Source organism: Sander lucioperca, chromosome 14, assembly GCF_008315115.2.
Source record: "Sander lucioperca isolate FBNREF2018 chromosome 14, SLUC_FBN_1.2, whole genome shotgun sequence".
NCBI lineage: Eukaryota > Metazoa > Chordata > Actinopteri > Perciformes > Percidae > Sander > Sander lucioperca.
In genome coordinates this window covers 2487481-2509690 of record NC_050186.1, presented here as the reverse complement: position 1 = coordinate 2509690, position 22210 = coordinate 2487481, and the positions used below count along the sequence as shown (strand labels likewise).

At 42.4% G+C, this 22210-nt stretch overlaps 1 protein-coding gene across 6 annotated transcripts in view; it reads left to right on the top strand.

Moving 5' to 3' along the window:
- Positions 1 to 22210, top strand: part of LOC116062866 (netrin-G2) — a 70502-nt gene that overhangs the window by 74 nt on the left and 48218 nt on the right. For all 6 annotated transcript variants that reach the window (XR_004895008.1, XM_035991424.1, XM_031317640.2 and 3 more), the window contains exons 1-3: positions 1 to 303; positions 1592 to 2322; positions 14995 to 15638. The exon at positions 1 to 303 is cut by the window's left edge. Coding sequence is in view for 5 of the 6 variants with exons in the window: in XM_035991424.1 (XP_035847317.1) it covers positions 2104 to 2322; positions 14995 to 15638 (863 nt within the window). In the remaining variant the exon portion in view is untranslated. The remainder of the gene's footprint in view (positions 304 to 1591; positions 2323 to 14994; positions 15639 to 22210) is intronic.

The following is a 22210-nucleotide window of genomic DNA, read 5'->3' as shown; positions in this document are numbered from 1 at the left end:
GTCAATATTTTATACTTTTGATACTCCTTGACGCTGGATTTCAGTCCTCTTTTCCCAGCCGTTTCTAGATCTAGGACACCGATCTACCGGGTGCTGCCATCTACGGTGTGATAAAAAAGTATCCGGCAGAAGGCAAAAACAAACAGCGAGCCGGGGCAGGCAGATAATGGGAGTACAGTGAGCGCCGCGGCGGGGAACGAGTACAGTGGATGATCTGGGGGATCTTTTTTACCCCAAAAGGGGGACGCACAGTACTCCAACGCCACACAAAGTGCTGACCTGTCTCGCGGATGCATGTTAGAAGTAAGTGATTTATCTGATTTGATAAAAGATCTCGCAACACGATGCATTTTGCCAAAGCTTTTTGAAGTCTGCACCGAGAAGCTGCTCTGAGTTAGAACACAATATCCGGACCAGTCCAGGATAATCAGAGTGGTGAGGGGACTTTCATCTTAATTTACACTATTTCAGACAAACGCATTAACGCATTACTTTGTGAATATACAATACACAGCTATGCTGCGCGGTGGGGTGCACTACTGTAAAAACTGACACACCCCTAGAACACTGTCAGTGCCGGGAAATAGCTTTGGCGACTTCACTTGTCAACAGAACTAAGTCAGAGTCCACAGGGTTGTGTGGGGTAGGTTGTGCAAGGACCTGGTTTCTGTCAGTGTGGGATGACAGTCGGATTATGATCACCAAGTCACACTGCAGAAAATGCCAACCATATTTATTCATGTATTCAGTTTAAGATTTGAATTATAATTAAATTAAGTGAATAAATTCGGCAATAACTACTTCCAGTGCAGTCTGTTTTGCTTAGAGTTTATTATTACATTAATGACAGTATGCTGAAGTAAGACAGAGCAAGGATTAGGCCTAAAATCACTCATGAAAATGACACTTCATTTTTAAAAAATAAAGTAGATTTGTGCGTATATTTCTCTCTCCTTTTTGCTCCTCTTCCTGCTTCTCATATTTTAAGAAAATAGTTGGTAAGGGCTATTAAATGTCACTTTCAGATTGATATTTTTTGCAGTGCAATTTATAAATAAAACATCTATAGCCTACTTTCCATCCCCAGCATTAGAGAGGAGCAGTTACAACTCTGGCACGCACAGGCGGCACCAGCATGTGTTTTTACGCACAAGGTTAACCACAATGCGGCGCTTTTTAGTGCGTTTTTAATGTGCAACTCTTCATATTAAATATCGCCGAATGCACCGTCTGTTAGAGAAGGGTCCAACCAAACTTGCCCTGCTTGTAACCAACTTGCTGTGGCCACACATGCACTTACAAGTTCTCCTATAATCTGAAGATGAATGTTTTTTTCCCCACTTTTCGAGGCTAAATGAACGCCAATTACTACATAACAATTAAGGAGTTAATTATATGCAACCCACCTATCCGCATGTAATTTCAAAGTCTGACATTTCACTTTTATTTAAAAGAAACCTATCGTGCAGGATATATGAGTTCTGCAAAATTACATTTACAGTAAGATTAAGGCTGTGTTGAATTGATGAGGATACATTGCTCGTCACACTAACTCCTCACGTCTCTCACATTTGTTCTTATTCGCCCCCAGGACAATCAGAGGAGCTCGGCCAGTGCAAAACGTCAAATGGATATACCTGAAGACGCAGTAACTTCTCCTTCATCCTCCACGACCAGCTCCACTTTTCCCCTGCAGGACACCGCTCTCTGAGAGGTGACCCCGCCGTTAACATCTCCCACCCAACCCCCTGCAACACTATGGTTAAAGTGTATGCTGAGATTAATCTCTGTAACATTATCCGCCTCTCCACCCACCGCGCATCTTCCTCAGGAAGTCAGCCGTCAAAACAAGAAAGTGCCCCTCTTTCGCCTGTGTGGGGACCGTCAACATCTGTGAAGAGACACTGAGCGGAAGACTTTATAAGCCTGGGGGCAAGTTGTGTCAACTTACCTGCACCTCTCCTTTCACAGTACAGCAGTATGGCGCTAGGGATGTTCACTATTTCCTTATGATCACCGCTCCATGCGCTTCACCTCTCCTCTGAGTTCAGTGCCCCCCCTCACCCTGTGCCGGACCCCGCACCAAACACCCCACCGCCTGCCATGCTCCTCCAAGCCGTGTTTCTGCTGTTGCTGCGCTGCTTGGCCTCCACGCTGGGCCAGTACGAACTGTGCAAGTCGCTGGTGAGCACGGATGAGGGCTCGGTGTGGGAGCAGTACGCGTGCCAGCCGAAAAGCACGTCCATGAAAGACTACATGCGGATCAAGGTGGATCCGCCCGGAATCACTTGTGGAAACCCGCCCGAGAGGTTCTGCACTCTGGTGAGTTGAAGTCGGGACTTGTACAGCATATTTTACACCTTGACTAATAACTTTAAAAAGTATAAACTAATGTATATTTGAAAGAGTAAAGAGCGAACACAGTACAAACACATGCTCCATACTTGCAGAACACCTTGGTTGGTTTTCATTAAAATATAATTTTAAGTATTAACAGTTGAAAACTATTATTTTGGAAATCAACAAAGTCACAGGGTTATGCAATTAAGCTGAATAGTGACAACAGTGAAAAGTAGTGACAGAAGAAAACAAGGTCGAATTAAAGTGAGAGCAGGATTCACACTATAAAAGCTATAGGGACATAAAAGGGATGACATAAGTGCAATGACTTGGCATGGCTCGACCTCCCTCAGAGAGGTCGGGAGGTGTTGTTTACATTAGTATGGACTTGGCAGCCCGGGATCCGGTTTGATTTGCTTCTGGAGGACCTCACATTCCCTCTGGTAAAATGAATATAGTGGGACCTTTTTAGTTCCAAGGACACTAAAGGGTGAGCTGCAGGAAAACTCGTTAAAATGTCTGCACAGCAATATTTAACACACTTTAGCCTGCAGGCTAGTTCCCATCCCTGCTAATGTATGGGTAATAATTTGAAATAAGGGTTATAAAATCATTGTAATCCTAAGAAGACTGCAATTAAACTTCCCCACTGCCTTTTTAGAGGAATGTTTGATGTTTGACTCACAAGATTTGACTCACTGTGTGTGTGTGTGTGTGTGAGACTGCAAGTTCATCCTCTTAATAATCGCCCCGCTGCCACCGACTGTCCACTCACTGAGTTGGCCATATTGAAGGTGGCAGACCTGTCTCAACAGCCATGAGTCAAGATCTCACAACAAGTGTTTCTGGAGAGTGTTTAAGCCCGTCTGCATCACATTACACAATCATGTCATGCCCGGTAATTAGGTGTTTGTATTCTGTGTAACTGGAGATTTGTTACCTGAAGACAGATTTTACAAACAACCCTCCACCCTCCCTTTCTCCCTACCTTCCTCTCAGACTGACAACAGTACTTGGGGTCATTTGACAGGAGCAGGAAAGGATATTGTGCTCATTGGATACCTAATGGTTAATGATTTGTTTAATGTAGAAGGAGCGGAAACCACTGTCGTCTTGAGTAAGCCTCTCAGATGACTTTCTCTTGAGACAGGAGACGGACAGAGGCAAAGGGGAGACGTGAAGAGCGATGCTCGCTGCCATAACGTATTGACGTCTGCCCCCTAATGGCCCTGGCCTGGAAACTTCTATAACTATGTTTCTGAGTGAGCAATGATGAAATATTGATGGGTTCCTTAATGGGCTTCCCTGCAAGAGTTGGCCAGCATCGCTCCATCCCAAGTATCCAGAGTGTGCGGCTAGGCCGATGAGAGAGAAAGAAAGAGAGGGACAGAGGGCAGTACAGGAAGAAATCTAGTCTTAGTCAGCACTTTTACATCGGACAGGGATTTTATAGTAGAAAGTTCTGGTTCATCTCAAGTCATCTGTGGCTGTAGGGATAGAACCAGGCCCCTTAGTGCACTAGCTGGGGATTAAGAGAGTTAGGAGGCTGTGAGATGAAAGTTTACTTGAGAAGTAAGGGATGTCAGACCCAAATTCCTACATAATGAGAGAGCAGATACGGGTTTAATATTATCACTAGATAGTTATTTGACTTTTTGACGATATACAGTATGTCTATTTGGGGTCCTATGTGCAAAAAAGTAGCTTTTCTGGCAATAGTAATGGTAATAAGCAATGGTAATAATGCATATTTTTTCCATTTATCAAACAAAAAAATCTCTGCATTTTGGGTTGAGAATCACTATATAGTATTTACTTCTAACAGAGGATGCACTCCAGCAGGGAATCTAAGCCATTACACCTCCGTCTTTCTTTTGGACCCACCAACGGCGTATTAGTTGAGGGTTATTGGTATACAGATCATTTATTTTCAGGCAAGCAGCATTTTTTTCTCTTCCTCTTGCCCCCGGATTTGGCAGCTTTACAGAAAAGCCAGTTTCTTATCTAATTGGTGTACATTTACATTCACTCATTCAGCAATCCCACAAGTCAAGGGAAAGTCGGGGCACTGGAAAAAAAAAAAGACTGCATCACCCATTGCACAGAGCTGCTCATCCTTAATAAGACTTGAGATATACTGCGGAAGATGCAAAATACCACCCCATCCCCCCCCCCCTTTCCTAAAAACTATGGAGTGTTCACTTTTAGGGTTTTGATGTTAAGGCATACTGTAGCTTTCCCTGCTTTCACAGGTTTACAGTAGCTTTTGGTCCCTCCATCTCCATAGGGATGCATTTTTCCACTCTATGTATCTCTCTTGTTCCCTGGGAATGCAGCATCCTTCCTCCTCAGCCAAAAAGGCCAGCATGTTGGCTTCTTTCAACATGACGGGCTTCCAGCACTTTGACAAAGATGCTACTGTCACTAGTGCAATGTACACTTTCTTTGTAGTTTCTCTGTATGATACAGCTACTATAGAGTCTTAGCTTGCAATTGAGGATGATGAAGTAAGTAGATTTTAGAGGGGTGAGGCAGTGTGTTGCAGAGGGGGATATCTAATGATGAGGGAGAGGGAAGATCCAAGCTTAGCTAGGCAGAAAGATGAAATCCGACCACAGTTCCACAGTAGTACACACAGTGTCGATATAAAAATGCTGCATTCAAAAAGGTCTCGGTGTGCTGTTCTTTGTTATTTTGCTTTTTGGTTTTGAACCAAAACCTTCAATCAACCATCTCCCTTGGGTGCCGAGAGCAGAGATCAGCCGAATGCAAATGGGATGCATGCATGTGTACAGGAATGTACATGTACACTGTGCTGTGACACCAGCAGGGATGTGTGAAACGTGTGCACGAGTTGGCCGACAGCGCACGGTAGTATGTCTAAGAAAGACAAAAAAAGAACACGCCTTCCTGTTCCACAACACATTTGCCCGTTTTAGAAGGTAGAAATCAGCCAGCTCTAAAAATAGACATGAGAAGAGAGAGAAGCCGCGCAGCAGCGGAAGAGGAGCATGCAGGAAGGGGAGGGCAGCTGGTAGCGTGGATCAGTGCTTCCCAGACTGGGCCTATGGCCATACTGCATACTCCCTGCCCAGTGCAGACCTGCCAGGCCCGACTGGCCTGCCCTGCCCAGCAGTGGGCCATTGAGGCCATGCAAATGGGCCACGCACACCCAGCAATGGACCATCCCTGATGCACCTCCCTGGGGTTAAAGCTAGCCCAGGTGGCCAGTGTCCTAATAATACACCCTCAGAACGGAATTTGGGCGCAGCATGAACAGGTTTGACAGTGCAGGGCATAATTAATGATGGGAAACAGAGAGAAAGAAGCAGACAGCTAAACAGACAAAGACAAAGAGAGTACCTGTACGAACAAGGGAAGTGGGGGAGGGTGTAACGGCATGACTTCCTTCCCCATTAGGACACAGTTAAATGTGATCAAAGAGTGTTTAGATGTGTTGGCAGAACGGGAGGATAGTTATAAGTGAGATTTATCCATGACTGAGGTGATACTAAGAGGGATTTGCCACAGAGACTTAGACAGCCGGAGGTGAACGTAGCAAAGTGCCTAGTCTCGCCCATCAGGATCTCAGGACTGATGGCTGTCTGGAGAGGAGAGACCATAAGTATGAAAGCTACAGAGCCGGGGTTTCTGTGTTTGTACCTGTGTGAGAGATAGACTGGCCACAATATTTGAGTGATAATTCAAAGGGAAATTTGCACCTGGTTGTTATTAGTAAGTAATTAAGTGAAGTGTATTTCTAGAGCACATTTAAACACATCTTAAGCTGACCAAAGTGCTGTGCAAAGAAGCACCAAGGTGCTGTATAAAAACATTGAATTGTAAAAATAAAAAGTAGAAACAAAACACACAAAAAAGCATCCCACCAACAACAACAAGCAGCAATTTAAAATACAGAATTATAGACATAACAGAATGAGCGATTAGTGTGTTAAAAAGGCCAGAGAGTAAAAAGTCTTTAGTCTTTAGCCTAGATTTAAATACAGAAATGGAGGGAGCACATCTATCTAAAGGTGTGTCGTGGAGCAGCAACGGCAAAGGCTCGGTCACCTTTTAGTTTGAGTCGAGATCGGGGGACATAGAGGACAGATTTGTCCTCAGATCTAAGAGACCTCGGGGCTGAGTGCCTTTGAATAAGATCTGTGATATAAGATGGTGCTTGACCATTAAGAGCCTTGAAGGCAATCAACAGGGTTTTAAATTAGATTCTAAAGTTGATGGGTAGCCAGTGATTAGCATATATTTGTGTCCCTTACGGTCCCTTATGATTATTGTTCGCGATAAAATTTTACTTACCACCTCAACTGTAGAGTTTTGTGAAATACAGACAAGTGCAAGGAAGCGCGAGCCTCTTTGCTTTCCAACAAAACTTCAATGCAACAGAATCTATCTGAAAAATACAGACACAGAAAAAAAACTCCCCTGGACATTCTGTTGAATGTTTGGAAAGCTTTAGACTCACACTCTCCGCCACTGTTAAGATTGTTGTTTCCGTAGTCCTCGTTCCCAGAATTTGCACAGGTAAAATGATGGACTATAACTAATACAATCTTTATCTTGGCGAGGAGCAGGAGTCTCTCAGGAGATACTTTTTGTTTACTCTCAGTCAGACTCAAAGACAAGTTTCTGAGATGATTTCCCTAACACAACAATTAAAGGGGAAGTACACTGATTTTACACATCAAAGTGTGTTTACAGGTCTTGGGGAATACTACTGCATATGTGAAAAAGTTGTGTAAAGCCTAAAAAACAAATCTGGGTGTGGAGTACAATGGAGCTGCACAATATATAGTTTTTTGTTATCGTCATCGCAAAATCAACTGGCACAATATACATATCGCGAAAGGCTGCGACATATTGTGAAAAACACTTTCACAGATTTTTTTGTGTTAATTGAAAGAAAACATCAGTAGAAAACTGCACTTTATAATGTAACTGTCTTTTTATAGTGGTGCCTTTTATATTCAAATCAATGTTCAAGTTGTTTAATAAAAGAATGTTGGTAATGATTTCCTTTCATTTGTTTTAAATTCAACAAGCAATACGGTGTATTTTAGCAGAATACCAAAAGTAGCAGAAATCTGTTTATTTATCGCAAGTAATATCGTTATCGCGATATTCAACAATGTCATCGCATATCGCATATTTTCCTTATATCGTGCAGTTCTAGTGTGGAGTTAGAAAAAAGTGAGGTTACCAGACCTTTGTAGCCCGCTCCTCATCTTTGCTTGAGGCTAGCGGATCAAGGCTACATTAGCATAACACACCCACAGCTCTAATTTAACTGTAGGTGCTCATTTTGTATTGTGGGTAATGTAGGCGCCAAGTTTCGACAAAGAATAAGAATGTGTGGAGTAAAATATCTCTGGTTCTGCTGCTTGATTTTTTAATTCCTTTAAAAAAAATAATAACTGTCGGACATGAGTACAACCATGTTACAGGAATTGCTTAATCAGTAGAGTACTCTTTATGAAACACAGAAAGTATAATGTAAAGATCTCTGTTGCACAATCCACGTCATTTCAAGCATAAAATCCTTTTCCAGCCAGTCTGCCTTCCTTTATCTACATATCCTCCTTTGTGATTGGTTTAAATTGAATAACAGCCATCAGTAAAATATAATAGCTTTTACGTGAATTCACCTCAGTGCACTCAATGACAAAAAGTTATTTCAGTGCACTGTATCTACTGTAAGCATTGCCTAAATACTAAGATAAGTTCCTAACATAACTTGTCCGACTGTAGAGCAGCATGGTGTCCCTGCTCTGTCCTTCTCCTCTCCTCCCCCCAGCACAGTCACACATGCCTACAATAAACATTGACTTCTGCTTGCATGCAGTCGCACACACACACACACACACAAACAACACCCACCCACGCAAACACACACACCTAAGACACATTTACACTTGCCGACTGCTGTTTTGTGAGACATTTTACAGCGAATGAATAATCACCGCTTTTTAGGTAATCAAACTAAAAGGATTTGTAATTCTATACATGTTCTTCACTTATAGACATACAGTACATACTCCTGTATGGACACATTTTTCAGGCAACACTCACACAGACACACACCATCTTCACTCAGGGTAACAAGAACCAGTATGATGGAAAAACCTCCAAGAGAATAAAAGATTAACGTTATAAGTGAAAAAGCAATATCCCTTTCTCTTCCCCTCTGTGGCCTTTTTAATAGGAGGGTCATTTCATTCGATGTTTCTCGAAAACAAAATAAATTGTGTTCTCTGAGTGTGTATCCCTACCTTTATTCCCCCTGCTAGCAATATAACTTAGAAACTTCTATAAGTGGAGGAAGAAATAAAGACAAGAGGAGAGAGCGGGCAAGGCGTTACTTTTGGGGGGAGGGGGGGCGGTGGTGGTGGCAGAAATGGACATATAAGTGAGGGGACAGAGGGGGAAGGGCATGCAGAGCACAAATTTCATCATGCTTTATTTCTGTTTTTGTTTTTTCAAACGAGAGCTCACTCACAATCAGTCCTCGTAGCCCTAACACGAGGAAAACTTTAGCACTTGAGGAGTTATAAATGTTTATAATCACATTGTTATCCCGCAAGTGAAAACAAGACAGTCACTCATTGCAGAGGCATCGTGGTGGCTGTTGTCGTGGAGACAGGATCCCAGCGAGGATAATTGCTGGAGGGGCTTAGCAGTGCGGGCCACCTGCCGCAGCAGTTGGCAGGGATCTTAGTGTGTATATGCATGTGTGTGTGTGTGTGTGTGTGTGAGTGTGTTTTCGGGTGTTTGTATCCTGGCATAGATGTAGTGGGCTGGGGCAGAGTAGTAGCAGGAGGCAGAGTGGGATGAGGAGGACAGGGCACACAAAGGGCTTAAACATAACCTAGCGCGTAAGTCTCTCATGGGGGATAAAAAAAAAAAAAAATCTTACAGCCTATATTACAGTATGTATCACCTCTACTCCAGCTAATCCTAATGGGCTCGGAGAGGTCAGAGCAGACTGATGAACAGCAACATGCAGCTTTTTGACCCAACGCTCAACGCCAACAAAGACACAACAAGATCTAAAAAGAAATATTGCACTGATTTTTGCTCCTAGTTTGTGGATTTGCCCGCACAAAAACACGAAACGGAAACAGAAACGTCACAAACACAATTCAGCAGCAAACCTGTATGGCGGCTGTGTTGTATCTAGGACAGTGTAACAGTGCGATCATTTTCAATAGAATTTGTACTGTAGGTCAAGGGTCATCCCAGGAACAACAGCCTACTAATCCAGTCCTGTGTGCGTAAACATGTGTCTGGACTGAGGTCATGGGGATGCACTAATAATGGAGGGAACAGAAGCAGCGGGGCCGCTACAGTACAGAGTACATTTCGATTAACAGTAGCAAGTAAGAGTACCCTTCATCTAATTCTTATTACCTTTTCCAGTTGCGGTTGTTTATGAGCATTGTTGATTATCATCCTAAATGCGTTTGCGCCGACAGCGATTTCTATCTGAGTCAGTGCAAGGGAGATAATTGGGTTATCAGATAGAGGACAATGCTACTATGTCGTTCCAGTGAGGAGAGAGATAGATTATCTGCGGGTTTCAGTATAGAGATACTGTTGTTTCACTGCTGTTTCTTCACATGCATTATGATCCTGTATAGTGTCTTTTGTGCCGTACAGCTTCCCTCAGCACCGGCTCAGCGTTTGCTTATGTTTGGAGTTTTCCCACTCTGCGTTGTCACCATAAATCAGATGATTTATAATCTTAGCCTCGCAGGATAGTAACTTTTGCTTTTGTTATTAGACCACTAGAGTGGGTTTGACTGACTGCTCACTTTCCCCTCGGTACAGTCCAATGACTTTATTCAAAAAGGCAGAACTGCTGCTTCTTTGCAATAGATGTGAAAAAGTGAACGTCTGAAAAGAAGCAACGACACATGATCTGTGCTTGCACAGTACATCGATATTATGCTGTATTGCTTTCACCTTAGAGCTTACATCATATAGTAGAAAGTGCTGTTTAAAGTGATGCTCCATCCACAGTCGTTTTAGTACTGAACAATCAGCCTTTGCAGGCTCACAAGGCTGCTGAAGAAAGTTTGGTCAGCTTGAATTAAATAAATTATAAATAAATTCACAGCTTGTGTCTCAATCGTCAAGCATTACTCTGTCAAACTTTTCCATGTATACAGCCATCAAGGATCCAACTACAAACTATTTACAGCCACCTTTAAAGCCTTCAGTGTTTGATTCTTCGAAAGATAGATTTTTGTCATTATGCCGTCTAATTCTGCTGTGCTGAACTTAAAGCAGTTGAAGCATTACATTATATTTGTGTTACATCAATTTGTGTAATTCATGTGTCGGTGTAACTTCAGTATCTTCAGTCATAGCTATGCACAGTAGGGGAGTTAATTTAACAGTCCATCCAGGATTTCGCGGCCTTTTTTTGAGATTGTTGCGGCCCAAAATGCCTGATTTTGCAGGAGCTTTTGTAAAAAATTGCGATAAAAGTTGCGATGTCTTTTGTATGTTTGTTGCAATGATGTTGCGGGAGACAGTGAAAGTTACAAAAAAAGTTGTCATTTTTTTTGTATAGTTCTTTAAAAATAAAAATAAAAAGAAAACTTGTTTTGGGGAGAAAAAAACTACTCTGGGCTGAGTTTTCCTAGTAACCATACCAAAAAGGCTCAGGATGCTGCAAATGTTGGTATAATATGAAAATGGCTGGTGGATTTAAGACAAAAAATAATAATTTATTGAATGAATCAAATATGAACATGTGTGTCAGTGGCTTGTTGATCTTTACATTGTTAATTTCCTAACCTGGCCTGGGACACACATTCGGTTTGATAAAGTACTAGAACTTACAATAACGAGCGTAGCGGTCCTCAATTCAGGTCATTGTGTCATCTCATCTCCGGTTTTTCCTGCATCCACCGTGTGTGTGTGTGTGTGTGTGTGTGTGTGTGTGTGTGTGTGTGTGTGTGTGTGTGTGTGTGTGCGTCAGTAGCGGGGGGAACTGTATGAGCAGCAGCCCCACCCCTGCCCGCTGCAGACAGCCGACAGGATTGAAACAGCAGCCGCTGACTTTAGAGTGAAAAAAACGTTACAGCGTACATTGATGTTAAAATCTAACGCTGTACGTTTTGTTGGTAAATGTGAGATGTTCGAGTCTCGTCTTCATATCGGAAACAAGCTCTCTCTCTCACTCCCGCTTGGTCAGTGGCACTCAGAGTCACATTATACTGACGTAAAGTCTGGCATGTGGGACTGCTGGGATTGGTTGAAGTCGCGGGAATTGGTCAAATTTGCGGAAAAGTTGCGGTGATTGGTCAAAATTGCGAGTCGCACCAAAGTCACGGTGAGTGAATTTGCGTGAATTGGCACGATCGCGACATCACGAAATCCTGGAGGAACTGGTTAATGTCATGCCTTACTCTAATCAGAGTTTGTGGTAGTGGACATCTTCTACTTTTACTAAAGTAAATATGTCTCTGGTTATTTGTACTTTTACTTAAGTACTGAGATTCAGTACTTCCTCCACCACTGCAATGTACAAGTCATCTGCGACTCCGACAACCATCTCTTGAACGCAGTCTCCCGCTTCCCAGGAGGTGCACAGGAAGTGTCATGTCCTTATATGGGAATTTGCGGGGCGTTTTTTTATGCTAATTAGGAACAACTGGCATGCACTTTCAATTACAAAGACGTGGCATTCATCAATCCTAAGAACACAGGTGCAAATTCTGTTGTTTAAGAACACGTCATGAATCCGACATAGACTTTTCTTAGGGACTTTCTTAAGGAGTTAGGCTTTAAGAACATATTTAAGAGAAAACTTAGGAAGATATTGGTGAATGAGGCTCATTCATTCTAAAGTTTTATTATTTGAATAGAGAAAAATATTAAACTGGTCTGTAAACAGTATGAATTGCAAACAAGCTAGTTATTCTTTTGTTTATCACATGTAGGTCAAATGTTAAAGCTGCATGTTTGATGTCACTGGGGCTTTGTCTGCTTTGCCTCTTACTACTGCCTGTCATTTGTTCTTGTCATAAAAAAAAATAAAAAATGATTGAAGTAAATCTGCTTTATTCTGTAGTTGTTGGAAACACAATTGCCATTACTGTACCTTACCAAACACAATTTCAAGATGAGCTGGTCACAGTCTTAGACACTACAATTAGAAGTTGTAATAACACCAGCAGCAAAAATAATAAAAGGAACAAAACAAAGAAGAAAGGGGAGAAGGTGGAGGTGGAAGAAAAAAGAAGGCTATTTTAAGACTAGTATAAGACTTAATACTCTGCACTCCATCAAGAGTGTGTTAAGAATGCAGTAACATTTAAGAAGACTATTGAATTCCCAATAAATAAAAAAAGTATATCAACTACAACATTTAATCAGTTAGTGTAAAACAGGAGACAAAGAGTCGAGTGGAAACTTTACAGGCATCAGCAGCTAATTATTAACCTAAATATGATGGATTGTATTTAAAGCAGAAATTTGTTTGTTTTTTTATTTAATAAATCAGTCAATAACACAACTGTGTAATGGCAATGATGAAAATGACAGCTTTGGGGCTTGGATTTTTCGAGCAACGCTACAAATGTGAAGTATAATATATAGTATATATAAGCCAGTGGCTGTGTGTGATAAAGTGAATATTTGGACAAATGATACAAATAATGACCTATTTGATACAATTAACGACTGACTAAATACTGGAGAAAAAAATAACCCCTTATCAGTCTAATTAACACATCCTGGGGGCACGACAAGTCTTCTGAATGTGATACAATCTAAACAGCTGCTTTCGCAAATTAATGACTATGAGGATCTCTGGGATTTCTTTGTGTAAATATTTGACTTCTGTGGCGATGTGGATGTCAGACAACTGGCTTACAACAGTAAGCTCCATCAATTTTACTGAACTGAAATGTCTGCAAATGTCTCAATATGACGAACCAGCAACTGAGGAATTAGGGATTCTTGGGAAACTTATCTCAGGGGAAGGATTTACAATTTCACAAAGTTTGGTGAAAACTCTCAATAAAGGTCATGGGAGTTACGGGACCTGACATTTTTTGTAACATGGAAATGTAGGAATCCGAATGAGCTGATAATAAATGTGTCTCAGTAGAAAAAGGACAATGAGAGGCCTGAGATCTCCGAACAGAGTGAAAGGCATTTCTTAGTGCAGGTAGAAAGAGGCTCTGTGTGAGGAGTGTGAGTAATCCCTTTGACTTCTCAGTTCTGTAGAGGGGCCACGGCTTGAAAGTCTTGGCATGACTAGAAGAGGAGGATCAATTCTCTGGAGTTAAAAGTGCAGCAGCACTCTGCTGTCTATGCAAATACAGTGATGATGCCCAATCCTCTTGACCTTCACACTTCCTGTTGTGTTGTTTGGCAAATTTACTTTTAAGCTCTCTGTCCCTCAGTGCCTTGGCGAGGAGCTGAAGGCACTCCTCATTTAGATCACATGAGGGGAACATCTATACTTTACCTGGAAGATTGGGAGGAGAATTTGTAATTCTTTCGCTTAAGATACAGTACATTTCAGTTGCCTAAACTGTAGTCTATATCCACGATGTTACACTTCGGGATTGTTCTCGTTCTGCCGGAAATTCCGCCGGATGTCACTCTTTTCGGATGTACCGTTGCCTTCCGCTTTCTTTGTGTTGTCATTTTGTAGACTGTGGTTAACTGCTCCTCAGAGCTCTGCAGAGTAAATCCAGACAGCTAGATAGACTATCTGTCCCATCTGAGTTTTCTGTTGTACGACTAAGGCAACCTTTGAACGTACACATGTTCCACCATCCCGGATTGCTGTGTGGACTTGCCAGACCATCCTCCGCGGTGCTGTGGAGGAGGGTCTGGCAATGCGAGACTACCTAAACTGCAAATAGAGCTAAATATTTTGCTGCAAGACATTTTGTTTTCTTATGAATTGAGACATTTTTTAGCTTCAATTACATTTAGAAAAAGTCTGTGTAAAACTGGATTACCAAATGGGCAAAGCAGGCAACTGCCTCAGGGACCCCAAAGGCTCCATGTTCACTGTGTGGCAATTAATTTGTAGTAATTTGATTAATTGCAATTTTTCAGTGGGGAAGTATGCACCATTAAAGCACATTATAAACTGAAATAATAAAAGCATGAACACCCTTGTTATACCAGTTGATATATTTTGTTTATATAATACTATGTTTTCTAAAATTACCACTAACAACCACAACAAGCAAAACTGTGGCCAGTTAATCTTCTGGCATTTGTTGGTTTCTGGGGTTCTGGGCAAAATATACAATATATGAAACTGCCCTGTGTAGTCTGCTGTGTGCTTTGTACCTGATGGGTACTTAAAGGCAACACGACACATACACAATGTACAAAGAGTGGGAAAGTTAAGAGTTGAGGCACAAGGCTTAACTTTGCCCAAGGGCCTCTTAGTAGGTTAATCCGTCACTGAGTCTGTGGCTTGTTTACATGCTTGTTTATATATATTTGACAAATAGACTAATTTGATATTTCAAAATGTTCAAATGTTATTCTGTATATTATTTTATATACAGTATTCTTATCTAGAGGCTGCTATCATTAGATTCATTCTCAAACCCTGACTGATGTATTACTGCTCTGTCTTCATCTCTCTTTTAGGAGAACCCATACCTGTGCAGTGACGAGTGTGATGCCTCAAACCCAGACTTGGCCCACCCTCCTCAGCTGATGCAGGACAAAGAACGCACAGGTCTCCTCACCTACTGGCAGACAGTCACATGGAGACGCCACCCAGAGCCCCTGCTGGCCAACATCACCATGTCCTGGAACAAGAGTCTGGAACTCACAGACGACATCCTGATCACCTTTGAGTACGGCCGTCCTACTATCATGGTACTGGATAAGTCCATGGACCACGGACGCTCCTGGCAGCCCTACCAGTTCTACGCTGACGACTGCATGGACGCCTTCAAAATGCCACCCAAACGTGTGAGTGAACTCTCACCCACCAACGTCACGCGGGTCATCTGCACCGAGCAGTACTCGCGCTGGGTCGGCTCCAAGAGCGACAAGAATGTGAAGTTCGAGGTGCGGGCGCGCTTTGCTGTGTTTGCAGGACCACGGCTACAGAACATGGACAACCTGTACACTCGCATGGAAAGTATGAAGGGATTGAGGGACTTCTTCACCTTCACCAACCTTAGGATGAGGCTTCTCAGGCCCGCTCTCGGAGGCACGTATGTCCAGAGAGACAACCTGCTCAAGTACTTCTATGCCATCTCGAACATCGAGGTACCTGCCAGGTGAGGGTCAATGTTGACTTGATTAGGGATGCATATGTACACTCCTTTTAACATAACAGAATTCACTTGGAGCAAAATGATTCACTACAATACGATCTAAAACAGGATTTTTGTTTACATTTTGAAATAATTATTACCAAACATTTACAAAAGGAGCTAATGAGAGCTATTTTATTCCGTTAAATGAGAATTATGTTGTGTTAAAATCTCGCTGCAGATTTAAGGGTTTGGCAACCAAAGATAGTCTGACAGTGTCAGAAATTTAGGACCAATTCTCCCAATGTTACTGCTACTACGACCCAAGTCTACAATCCATCCAATCAGAATACGGCATGAAATGATTCAGAATACACTGGCTGGCAATCCATTATGTAATAATGTTTAAAACACACACACACACACACACACACACACACACACACACACAAAATGACTAAAACAATACAGCCAAGACAAAAAAGAAGTCTGTGGGACTGTGGAAGCTACATTTTCAAAACATAAAAGCAGCGCAGATGGGTGATGTGAAGTGATGACGTGCCTCTGCTCTCAAATACCTTTTTCTATTGATGTCGTAGCGCTACGATTCAGCACACATTCATTGCACATGCCTCTAATGTGTGACATTGACATCTGATTGATATACAGTCGGACACAGACACATCTCGCACAGTGTGACAAAGTGTCAGTAAAGTAAAACGTTCCCCAATTTAAGGCTTATTCTGGGGCAAAAGTTAAAGGGATTTCACAGGGAAGTAGATTCAGTAAAAACTATTTACAGTTTCCAAGTGTCTTTTCAGAGCTTTGAGAGGCACAAAGAAAATCCCATTGTATTGGGTCAGCAGCAGAAATCTCACTGATGAATATATGAAAACATCAGCAGATGAAACTGAAACTATCTGTAGGCTAACAGTTAGTACCACTAGGTATAAAAGGAGATTGTTTGAACTGACCCTTTAAACATCTGAAATAATGCCTATTTACACATAAAATACAAAATACTACCAGTTTTATCACATTGCCAAGAATTATTCATGTGTTCATCTGCTGAAATAAAACAGCTAAAACAAATCAATAACAAAAAGATACATTTAGCAGATTTGAATCATAAAACAACCTGCATGTTGTTGAATGTCATGTAGAGAAAAACCACCTGGTGATGAACAAACCCTCTGGTCTGACACTCAGGCACACACTCTCGCACACAGCCTCTCTGATCTGAGGGCGTTGAAAATGACCCTCTCTCTCCCGACATGAATCCTGGTCTGCCTGTCACTGGTGAGGACAATGATTAATGACAGAAACATACGGCCTCTGTGGTCCAACGTAAACCACCATCCACATTCTGCCAGTGGAGCCGGGAACCCTTACATGGCAACTTTGTGACAGTGAAGGATGCTCGGGCCGTCACCGCCTGCTTAGCATCAACAAGCCATCTCTCCTACCTTTCAGAATTATCATTCCAATCAATACGGGAGGCTGACATTTGAATGGTATTTAACATCCGCGTTGGGATGGCCTGGAATGGGAGGAAAGAGGTGTGAATTTGTGTGTGTGTGCGTTTGTGTGATAGGGGTGGTGGGTGAGAAGGGGAAAGTGAAAATGTGCGACCGTTTCAGATGGGCGTTGGCTGATGTTGGTGTTTTGTGTGTGTATGTGCATGTGGACTCAAGGTAGGGGGGTTGTTTGATGAAGTCCTGAGTGAATGCTGACACAGCACGCACGCGCGCACGTGCGCTCGCTCGCACACACACACACACACACACACACACACACACACACATCCCTCTGGCACTGCGGAAAGGGCCTGCAGGTATTGATCACAGCCACTTTTCAGGCTCAGCACAGCATGAAAGAGGGAGAGCTCTGCCCAATACCCTGGGGGTGAAACAGTCCATCACCACGCCAGAACCTCCACTACAACTAGCACATTTAATTATCAACCATGCCTGTTTTGAAAAATTTGTATTTTTTTTATTTAGTAGTCCACAAGCGCACCACTTCTAAGAATTTACCATCCGTCTCAAATTCCCTGCTGCGCTCCTTCGCTTGAAACACCCCCCTACACTGTAAAAATATCTCTTCATATTTACACTTCCAGAAAACTTTAATTTCTCTCCTCATCCAGAGAGCGGGGCTGATGGCAGCTGGAGATAGTGTCAGTATGTGCTGGATCTGGTAACAGAGGACCCAAATTTAGCCCTGTGGAGATGACTGAGGCCAGTCCGTCTTCCGCCCCGGCCACCCACACCTCCCGTAACATAATCACTAATCAATAAGTTATTCTGGGCAGCCAGCAGGAGTATTAGGTGATAGTGGTGGGGGGTCTTCAACAGTACAGTACAATCAAGAGTGTCTGATGCTTACGGCTGGGAAATTGATTTTGGGGAGCGAGACGATTAGTCAATGTTCCCTGGACAAAAGGCTAAGCTATTTCATCTCATCTCATCTGGCCTTAGTAACATATTGGGATTTCCAATGCTTAAAATTTGAATAATGAATATTCCACTCTGATGGTGCTCCGGTAGGGACGGCGCACTGAAATAGGTTTTATATGATCAAGACCGAATGGCAGTGGACCGCAGGTCGCCACAGTAATGAGATACGCTGGTGTTATCGATGGAGAGAGGGTTGTAGTCACTTCCTGGCCGTATTGTATGTCCCCAAGCCTCTAACTGTGGCTCTCTGGCTGATCCCAGTTAAAAGTAATTATTATTAGTTAACTCTTCTTAATGACCCGAGTTGAGCCTGGACGTAGACAGCAAAACAAGCCCTTTTCCCATCAATCATGACAAAGTTATCTCTATGAGGCGTGTCTCTTTTATCTGACGATGCATTGTCAGAGTGACTGGCCTGGCTTTAAAGAGCTGGCGCAGGTATGGGGGGAAGCCAGGTACTCAGAGGTAAATAGTGCTGCTTTATCAATAAATACGTAACCTGATAGGCTATTAAGTGCAAACGCAGGGAAGCTAGGTTTGACAGGAGGGAGGTTGTAAATTTAGTAGGGCTGTCAAACGATTCATTTTTTCTTAAATCGCTGAATTTCTATAGAATCAGAAAGGGTTTTATTGCCAAGTATGTTTTTTAACACATACAAGGAATTTGTTTTGGTGTTGCTGGTGCACGTCACACATTCTCTAGATAGTTAATCGCAATTAATCCCATGTTTTATCACATGATTAATATTCTATTATTTTGCCTTTCCAAACTGTTTTTAAGTACATATTAACAATGGAAAGCAATTCTTACCAGTGTATCTTGATTGGGAATCAAATGAATGCAAAGAAAGTTACTTTATGAAGTTGACTTTAAGATTTGTATTTGTTTATTATTTATGTATTTATTTATTTACTGTAAACAAATGAAAAAATGATTCAAATGTGTGAATCTAGTCACACATTTGAATCTAGAGTCAAGTGTGCAGTAACTCCTAAATCATTTTGATTACTCACTGACGTCCAGTGATCACGGTTAATGAGACAGCGTTTGCACTTTGCAGCAGTTCCAGTTGGGCTACTTTCTCCGTGTCGTACAGGCTGTGTATGCGTGAAACTACTGTCACACCTCAATGGCAATGTATAAGACGGGTCAGAACATGCCAACCGTAGTACGTCTTTAAGACCTGAGTCTTCTACGATGCTGACAGGTCTGCAGTTAGTTGCCACCCATTTCGCAAGAGCTGTAGTAATTTTTTGGGATTTGGTTTCATCCACAGGTCGGCAACTAGTAGCACTCTCCAGTCACGTTAACTGTACTATGCTTAGCTCGTAGGTGGTAGCTCAAGCTTGACGTGCTTCGGTGATATTTTAATTCGGCTTTACACAATGTGCATATGGCTTTCAACTGCTAAGCCGACCGGGAGTTTTGGAAAATAAAAAGCGCCATTCAGAATTGTGTTGCTGCTGTCTTTCACCATCATGCCTGCAGCAGTAGGATGTGTTAGGAGGAAGTATGGCAGCTTGATGATAAGTAAAGGTGCGGCAAAGGGTCAAAATAGTAGCCTGTTAGGCACGACGCGAAGCCGAGTGAAGTGTAAAATAAATTAATAAATGGCGGCATGCGATTAAAAAAAGAAATTAACGTGTTATGCTCAGCCCTTAATCGCATCGCGATTAACGCGTTAATGCTGACAGCCCTAAAAATTTTGATTGGTGGACGCGTTGAAAACACACCGCAAGGTGGATCTTGAGCAAGTTGTGAGAGGGCAGCCAGAAGTGGAGCAAGGATTTTAAAGAGAGAAGGTCATACAGAGGGAAAGGAGGTAAAGTCAAATTAGAAAGAGTCGATAGAATAATATTATATGATTCAGCATCACTCACTTTGTGTTGCAAAGTTCTCCCAAGGTTAACTGTAATGAGCTACAGTACTGACTACAATTTAAACTCTAAACCAAGGTGTTTTTGGTTTGAAAGCCTTGGGCTTCATGCTCATTTTACAGGGTCTATTCAACCCATAGATGTGGCCATTTCCATATCACAGATGGGCCATGTGAAAGCCATCTCCAACCATCAAAAGATAGAGTAGCAAAGCCTCAACTCTATCATCATTTACATCAGTGAAATCTTATTCACCGGGAAGCTTTACTCATAAGCGGAGCTCTCAAATTCTCCCTCATTCATCGGACCTCCTTCTCCCTATCCCTGTTCCCTCTGTCCCATTTGTCAGCCGCCCTGCTGGACTGTGGTGTGGACTATTGTAGCCTGTAGTCTGCATTATGGATTAGACGTGGGGTCATGGATTGGGCCTTTTTAATGAAATAAGCAGCAGGTCGTACGGTGGGTCTTTATAATGGAATAAAGGAAAGGCTGTAAGCTCAGGAAGAGCCAACTAAGTGGATTAGGGCCAAGACGGGGAGAGGGAGATGGAGCAGGATGAGGGGGAAGACAAAGTCTGCATCGTTTTTCTCTTCTGGCTGGTAATCGCTGCAGCATCAGGTCTTCTTCTCCCCGACTTCTCAATTTGATTTGATTGGCTGACGGGGGGGAAGAATGACATTTAAGTGAAGCCAAGTATGCAGTCCGAGTGTCTCTTACTCCCCGACGTCAGTCGGCTGCAAGCAAAGCATACATTATAGCACTGTTGGGGTTGATGTCACTACCACTGATGAATTTTCTATTGAACACTTTGACTAATAATTGTGCACACAGAATTCATAGTATGTTAAATGTTATCAAATTATATTGAAAAAAACAACCCACTATTGGCATTTGAGGCAAACCATATTTTTCAAATATCATTGTAAGTATTGAGTTTTTGAAAATGATCTTTTCCACTGGGCAAATGGTAAAGAAAGAGGAAACTTGTCTACCACAATTGGGAAACAATGATATAGCGAACCAGGGTAGCAACAAAATAGGGCCTGTATGGATTCATTCATACTGTATGTACAGTGGTGCTTGGTGCTAAACGCTAACATGCTGATGTTAAGGGACTGTTCGTTTTTTATTTAAGGGGCTACCGGAGGAGTTTTGGGATCTTTAGTCAAAATAGACTTGACCCTCCCTTCACCAGCAATACATTTTTCTATGACCCTCCAAAATGATTGGGAAAAAAGGCATGACCCTCCCCAACAATTGATGCCTTCTGTACTGGTTTGCGCTTGGCAAAGATGTACAGATAGCCACTGTTTTTTTACAACCATGACATACATGACTTAACCTCTGCTTTCTCGTCTTACACATCATAAATACCACCATAAATACCGAACGGTCCCCAACCTGTCATTAAAATAACGAAGGGAAGTCGCTGCAAACGTCTCTACAGCAGCACATAGCCCTGCCAACGGCTGCCATCGGTAACCCGGCGTCCTTCCTTCCGAAAATTCCGGGATGCAGCACCAGTAGTACCGACAGCTGTATTTTTAGGAATGGGTGGATACCAAAAACGAATATTATTTATTTTTAACTTGGCGGTGAATGCCACAAGCCCATAGGCGATGGCGAGGAGGCGACCTATAAATGCTTGTGTGAGTTTATGAAGACTGTTTTTTGCTATTGCAGCAGCACAAAGTCTGCAGAGCTGAAGCAACAGGGACACTGTCGCATTTCTAGCAAGTCTGTCTTCTCTCACTGTAAAAGTCATTGCATATGTATGAAAGAGAGGTAGAGGTGTGTACAAAGAGCTACAGAGAGCATTGTCTGTTACAAATGTGTATTTTCCCCTCCCTTAACTTCTGCGATTTTTGTTGGGTCAGACCCATCTGCTAACGATGGGGGGGGGCGAGACTGAGAGCTATATGGAAAAATATGCACCAAACAAGCCACTTTGAAATTTTGCTGTTTTCATGTATACAAAAGTTGGGTAACCCCCCTCCCCCGACTAAAAAACGTTGGGTGACCCTCCCCTCAACAAAGAATAAAAAGACATGACCCTCCCTTATTTTCCTCCGGTGGTCCATTCCATAAATACAGAACAGTCCCTAAGCAGGTATAATGTTTAGTATGTTCACCATTTTAGTTTAGTGTTAAGTGCAAGCTAATATTTGCTAATTAGCACCAAATGAAAAGTGCAGCTGAGACTAGAATGCTTAGTTTGGGGTATTTAGTCATACACCATAGCATTGCTCAAACATTTTT